Source organism: Drosophila bipectinata, chromosome 2L, assembly GCF_030179905.1.
Source record: "Drosophila bipectinata strain 14024-0381.07 chromosome 2L, DbipHiC1v2, whole genome shotgun sequence".
NCBI lineage: Eukaryota > Metazoa > Arthropoda > Insecta > Diptera > Drosophilidae > Drosophila > Drosophila bipectinata.
The window spans coordinates 25,151,136-25,157,666 of NC_091736.1; the positions used below are offsets into that span (position 1 = coordinate 25,151,136).

The 6,531-nt window shown below is 54.2% G+C and overlaps 1 protein-coding gene across 1 annotated transcript; it reads right to left on the reverse strand.

Moving 5' to 3' along the window:
- Window positions 1–249: 249 nt before the first annotated feature.
- LOC138925882 (golgin subfamily A member 6-like protein 2) lies at window positions 250–879 on the reverse strand. Its single transcript, XM_070277476.1, has one exon. The coding sequence runs from the start codon at window positions 877–879 to the stop codon at window positions 250–252; it is 630 nt and encodes a 209-aa protein (XP_070133577.1).
- Window positions 880–6,531: the final 5,652 nt, after the last annotated feature.

Genomic DNA, 6,531 nt, shown 5'->3' on the forward strand with positions numbered 1-6,531 from the left:
TATTTTATTATTAAATTTTTGTTGATATACTTTTTTTTTCTTTTTTTTTTTTATCTATATATATATATTTTTTTTGTGTACATATATGTATCTATCTTTATTCTTTTCTATTTTAAAATTTTGTTTTGTTTATTATTATTTTTTTTTTTTTGTTTTTGTATATATACCCCCCTCATTTTTACCCCAAGCTTAATTTTTTTTTTCTAAACTTTTTATTGACTTTTACTTTTTAAACTTTCCTCAGTACCTTCAGGCCGTTGGCTCCTCGTTGGCCGTTGCTCCGGGCACGAGTGCTGCCGGCCCAGCTCCGTCTTCCGTGGTGTTGGCCACACCCACGGCCCCTTCGTCCACGGCTCCTCCTCCTTGTCCTCCTTCCTTGGGCGTGGCGTAGGTGGTGCCGCAGGCCACGTTGACTCCTGCTGCCTCCTTCTGGCGGCCGTTGCCACCTCCCTTTCCTCCGGTCGTTCCGCTCGTGGGCGTGGTGTTGGTGGCACCGCGGGCCACCGCGTTGCTGGCCGGGTCCTCTTCGTGGCTTCCCTCCTTTTCGCGGCCTCCACCAGCCGCCTCGCCCGTCGCAGCCGCATCCTCCTTGACATCGCCCTCCTCATTGCTCTCTCCCGTCCATCTCTCCTGACGTCTCTCCACTCCCTGGCGATCTCCTCGCACATCTCCTGGGCTCTTTGGGCCCTCTTCCTCGCCATCTCCGAGATGGTGACTATCGCCTCCTTTCGCTGGCGGCACCTCTCCGATCTCCTTCTGTGCTCCAGCGCCTCGCTCCGGCGCCGCTCCTCCACAGTGGCGCGACCGACCGGTATGTGCCTCCGTCCTCCTGCTGCCCGTTGGATCGCCCACTCCGTCCTCATCCTTCTTCCGTTCCATGTGGGATCGCCGACTATTTCCAGATCGCTCTCGTCAGACGAGACGATCATCGTTGCTTCTGATTTGTTGCTCATGTTGCTCCGTTGATTAGAATTTTTTTAAATAGACCGTGCTCCTCCCAGCCGCCGCCTTTTATAGCACATCCAACTCCCGCTACTGGATATGCCCCGTTACTGTTCCGTGACTGGACCTGTTAAAGCTCCCGTTACTGGACATGTCCCGTTTTCCACTGTGCAGTCCTCTTGTGCACTTGTGCAGGTTTAGTGTTGCCGTTCTATTCCTCCTTCGCCGGTGATCCCATGTCTTGGCACTTCAGCTCACTCACGTGTGCCCTCTTCTCTTTGTTGGTTCTTCCGTGCCGTATGATGACAATTACCGGCGAAACGAAGTTGACGACCGTGTAGGGCCCATCGTACCGCGGCGCTAGTTTTGCTGCGAATCCCTCTGCCGCCTTCGACAAATGGTGCTCTTTTGCCCACACTGTTTCGCCGACCTTTGGGCTCCACTTCCGTCTCCGTAAATTGTAATGCCTCGCCTGGTTCTGGGCCGCCCGCTCTATGTTCCTCCGCACTATTTCGAAGACTTCCTTCAACTTCGTCGCGTTCTCCGTGGGCGTTCCTTGCCCAACTCCGGTGCCCAACGCGTTTTCGTCGAACAACGCTCTTGGCATCCTGGGCTCCCTGCCCTGCGTTACAAAGCAAGGCGAATATCCTGTCGACTCTGACACTGCCGAGTTCACTGCCAGCATGAGCTCTGGCCAGTGCTCGTCCCAAGTCCTCTGGTCCTCCCCAGCGAACTGGGCGATCATCGTTTTGATCGTTTTATTCGCCCTTTCTGTTGGGTTTTCTTGGGGCGTATATGGTGCAGTGAACTGGTGGCGCACGCCAAGCTCCCCGAGGAACTTCTTAAAGCTGCGGCTGGTGAATTGTACGCCGTTATCCGTTACCATCACCTTCGGAACTCCATACCGAGCGACAATCCTTTCTCTGATTGCCTTTTGCAGTGCCTCGGTAGTTGCTTTCCGCAGTGGCACTATCTCCGTCCACTTCGAAAACCGGTCCATCATTACCAAAACCATTGTATTCCCGTGTTTGGATCTTGGCAATGGACCCACGAAGTCCGCACACACCGTTGCCCATGGCTCTTCCGGGACCTGTGTCAGCATTTGTCCTGCTGCTTGCATCTGGCATGGTTTGTATTTTAGGCAAGTTTCGCATCTCCTGACATATTTCCGGATGTCTCTTTGCATCCCTGGCCAGAAGTACCTGGCGGCCACTCTGGCTATCGTCTTCCTCACGCCTAGGTGTCCTGCCGCCGGTGCATCATGGTTCTCTTTGAGGACCTGCTGCCTCGACTCCGTGGGCACGCACAACTTCGTGCTCTATGCGGAACGTGGCGGTACATCAAGCCGCCCTCTTCGACGTAGTCCGGAAATTTTTGCCGGCTTGCCTTCATTTTCTCCTTTAACGCGTTTATCCACACGCACTCTTGGACTTCCAGATCCACGGTTCTTCTTAACTGCTCCAACACCGGCTGGAGAGATAGCGCGTCGGTGACCACGTTCAGCTTACCCTCCCTGTAGCTGATGACGTACTCATACTGCTGCAACTCGAACACCCACCTCGCTATTCTTCCAAGCGGGCTCTCGAGGTTGTTGAGCCACTTCAGTGCCATATGGTCCGTGATTACGTCGAACTGATATCCTTCCAGGTAGGGCCTCATTTGCCTGATCGCCCATACTATGGCTAGGCACTCCTTCTCCGTTGCCGAGTAATTTTTTTCAGCTCCAATCAGCGTTCGACTGGCGTATGCGATCACTCGTTCGCCCTCCTCGGTGTCCTGGGTCAGGACCGCTCCGACGCCGTAGTCGCTTGCGTCCGTTTGCAGCACGAACCTTCTCTCAAAGTCTGGACACGCCAGTACTGGGTCTTCCGCCAGCCGTGCTTTTAGGGTCTCGAACGCCTCCTGGTGCTTGGGGGTCCATTCCCATTTCGTCCCCTTTCGTAGCAGATCGTTCAAGGGCTTCACGATTCCTGCGAAATCTGGTACGAACCGCCGATACCATGACGCCATCCCTATGAACTGTCGTACTCCCTTGACGTTTGTCGGGGGTTGCAGCTCTGTAATGGCAGCGACCTTCCCCGGATCCATGCCGATCCCTTGGCTCCCTTGAAAAAATGACATTTCTCCGTGTTTATCCGCAGGTTTGCTGCTTTCAACCTTCTGAACACTTCTCTTAGGTTCGCCATGTGTTCTTCCTTGGTGCGTCCGATCACGATGATATCGTCCCGATACGCAAAGGCATGTGGAGCCATGTCCGGCCCTATGACCTGGTCAAGGGCCCTTTGAAATGTTGCCGAGGCTGAGTGCAACCCGAACGGCATCACCTTCCATTGTTACAGACCCTTCCCTGGAACGGTAAAGGCGGTGTACTTTCTGCTTCCTTCCTCCAGAAGGATCTGCCAATACCCGTCCTTCAAGTCGAGGCTGCTGAAGAATCTGGCCTCCCTTAGTTGCTCCAATATAAAATTAATTCGTGGCATTGGGTACGCATCTTTTACTGATTTTGCGTTGATTTGCCGGAAGTCCACGCACATTCTCCACTGACCCGTCTTTTTCTTCACCATTACAATGGGTGAGCTGTATGCGCTATTTGAGAGCTCAATGCATCCCTTTTCCAACAGCTCCTCCACTTTTGCGTTTATTTCCCCCTGTATTTTCGGGTTTTTGGGGTAATATCGCTGTTTTATGGGAATGTCGTCCTTCATGGTGATCCTGTGCTGAGTTATGTTCGAGCATCCTCTTTGGCCGGCGAACGCTTCTAGCTCTCTCTTGATAAATCTCTTATTGCGGTCGTCTTCCCATACCTCTGGACATCCGGACACTGCTACGGACAGTCTATCCTCCAGATATCCGCCCCATCTCTCCCTTTTGGGTATGGTAACGCGGTGGCCTGCGCATGTCACCGTAGCGCCAAACTCGCTGAGGAAATCCCATCCCAGCACCAGACTGTCCTCCATGCCTGGCATCACCAGCAGGTTCAGGGTCTTTGTCCTGTTGCCGAAGCTTATCCGAGCCTGTAATGCGGCGCGTGTTTCTGTATGGCTTCCATTGGCTAACTTTACCCGCCTCTTTATCGCGACTCGTTTCCCGGCTATTTCCTGGCTCTCTGCTAGGTCCTCTGATATAAAACTCGCCGTCGCTCCTGTATCCAGCATGGCTTTCACCTCCGTGCCCTCGACCTCGATGGTTGCCGTCAACTGTTGCTCTTCTCCGGCTAGTCCTCCTATTAGTTTTGAGAGGCAGCACCGTGCGATCCCTGCTCTCCTCTCTGTTGCTGGGACCGCTGTGCATTTCCCGCCCTCTGACAGCATTCTGTGCTTCTAACTCCGGTCGCGCCGCACATCTTGCAGAAAAGCAGCCTTGGGTTCCTGCACCCGCTGGCCCAATGGCCCATGCCACCGCATCTGTTGCATGCCTGGGCTGGGTTCTCGACCGGACCCTGCTTTGGCCCTGCTGCCCACTGCTGATTAGGCTGTTGCGGAGCCGACCAATGCTGGGTCTCAGGCTGCCATCTCGGCATCCAACTTTGGTTCGTGCTGTTCTGTCGCTCCGGTGGGCCTTGGCGCGGTTCCCCTCTTTGCCACCTTGGTGCCCATTGTGTGTTTTGAACGGCCTGGTGGTGGAACTCGTCCCGTTGCCCTTTCTGGGTCCATTGGTCCCTCTGGTACCTTGCCGCTTCACTATGCTGCGGTACTTCTCTCTGCCACCTCTCGTTTACGGCCGGCTGACTGTGGCTCAACCTTTGTTCTGTGGCCACTTGCCTTTTAAAGGCCTCTTCCTCCTGCGCTAATTCCTCAAACTCCTCTGCTAGGCCCATCACCTCCTCTAAAGACGCGCAGGCGTATGGCCTTATGAACATCTTCATCCTTGGCATGCAGTTTTTCACGAGCCTCTCGATTACTTCTTTCGTGGTTTTCCCTAATGGTTTCATTAGTGACTGAAGGTCCACCGAACTTGGTCCGCCAACTTTTCGAAGTATCCTTTCGGCAGGAAAAAATTTTCGAAGCTTGCCTTGAACCTCGCCCATGTTGGCCATTCTTCGTCGTTCATGATGAACCATCTTTGGGCCCTGCCCTGCAGTAGTTCTGGCATGGCTCTGGGGATCGTGTTTATGTCTAATCCGTATGTCTTTGCGGACCACGTTACTCGGTCCAAGAACTCTAACGGGTCCCCTGTGCCGTCGAAACGAAACGACCAGTCTCGCACCTGTCTGGCTACTTTGGCGTAATCCACCGGGGCCGGAACATACTTTCTTGATTGCGGCTCTATGCTCCTTCCCATTCTTGGATCTGGTACCGCCAGGCTCTCTATAAACTTCTCTGTTTCGCTGGCTGCTCTCTGCCTGGGGGTTGATCTTTGTCCAAACCATTCCTCTAGGCCGTGCGTTAACGCCAGTACCTCCTCTTCCTTGGATTCGTCGACCCACCTCGCCACTGAGGATCTCATCGCTTCCACAGTCCCGTCTGCTGGTAGACCGAGCTCTCTACACACTTCGCTCAGCTCCTCCTTTCTCAATGTGTCGATCCAATTCTTTTTTCCCATCTTTCTGCTATGTTATTTTCTAGGCTAAATGCAATCACGACGGGCGCCAGGTGTAACGAACTGTCTTTTCCGCTCGCCACAATTTGCCGCGGCTAGCTCACAGAGTTTCGCGGATCCGTTCCACCGAATTTATAGATTCGACGTGATTGCCCAAGCCCAGAAAGTAATACAAATAGCTTGAAGTTTCCACACTCTTTATTTTGAGACCTCTTTATACTACAAAAGGCTTTCTTTCTCTTTTACTCGTTGCTCCTTCCGTTCCTGTTGGCTACGTCGTCGGCGTCCTATGCGGATTGTCCGGGATACGCCGCCGCTGCTCCGTCACCGCCGTTACTCCGTCGCCGATGGTACTTCTGTCGCCGCGCTGCCAGCGATTCCGCTACCCTCTGCCCTTTGGCCTTGAGAAAACACCCCTTTGGGTCGACTACGACTGATCTGACTGTTGGCTGCGGTCGGTCGCCTCCGCTACACCGGGACACCGTGCATACGCTCCGGTGCCAGGTTTGGGAGTTTGTTTGCTGACTGCCGCCTTCGCTACACCGGGACACCGTGCATACGCTCCGGCGCCAGGTTTGGAAGCCGCCGTGTGCCTGATCGTATTGTCGCGCTCCGCTACACCGGGACACCGTGCATACGCTCCGGTGCCAGGTTTGGAAGCCGCCGTGTGCCTGATCGTATTGTCGCGCTCCGCTACACCGGGACACCGTGCATACGCTCCGGTGCCAGGTTTGGAAGCCGCCGTGTGCCTGATCGTATTGTCGCGCTCCCGCTACACCGGGACACCGTGCATACGCGCCGGAGGACCCGAGTTTGTAGTGGCGGGGCTGGTGACCAGGGTGTTCTCACTTGGTCTGTGAATTGGACGCGAGTTCTTGAGTCGGCCGATCCGTGTTTCGCAGGACCACGCCTGTTGGTTGCGATTCCAGGAGTCGGTAAGGCGTACGCCAGACTTATCCTTTCTTCACTTCCTTGCAAGGCTACCTGCCGTGTTCGGGAATGGCTCAACTCGACTCTGACGCCTCGGGCTTGTAGAGGAAACCGTCCAGC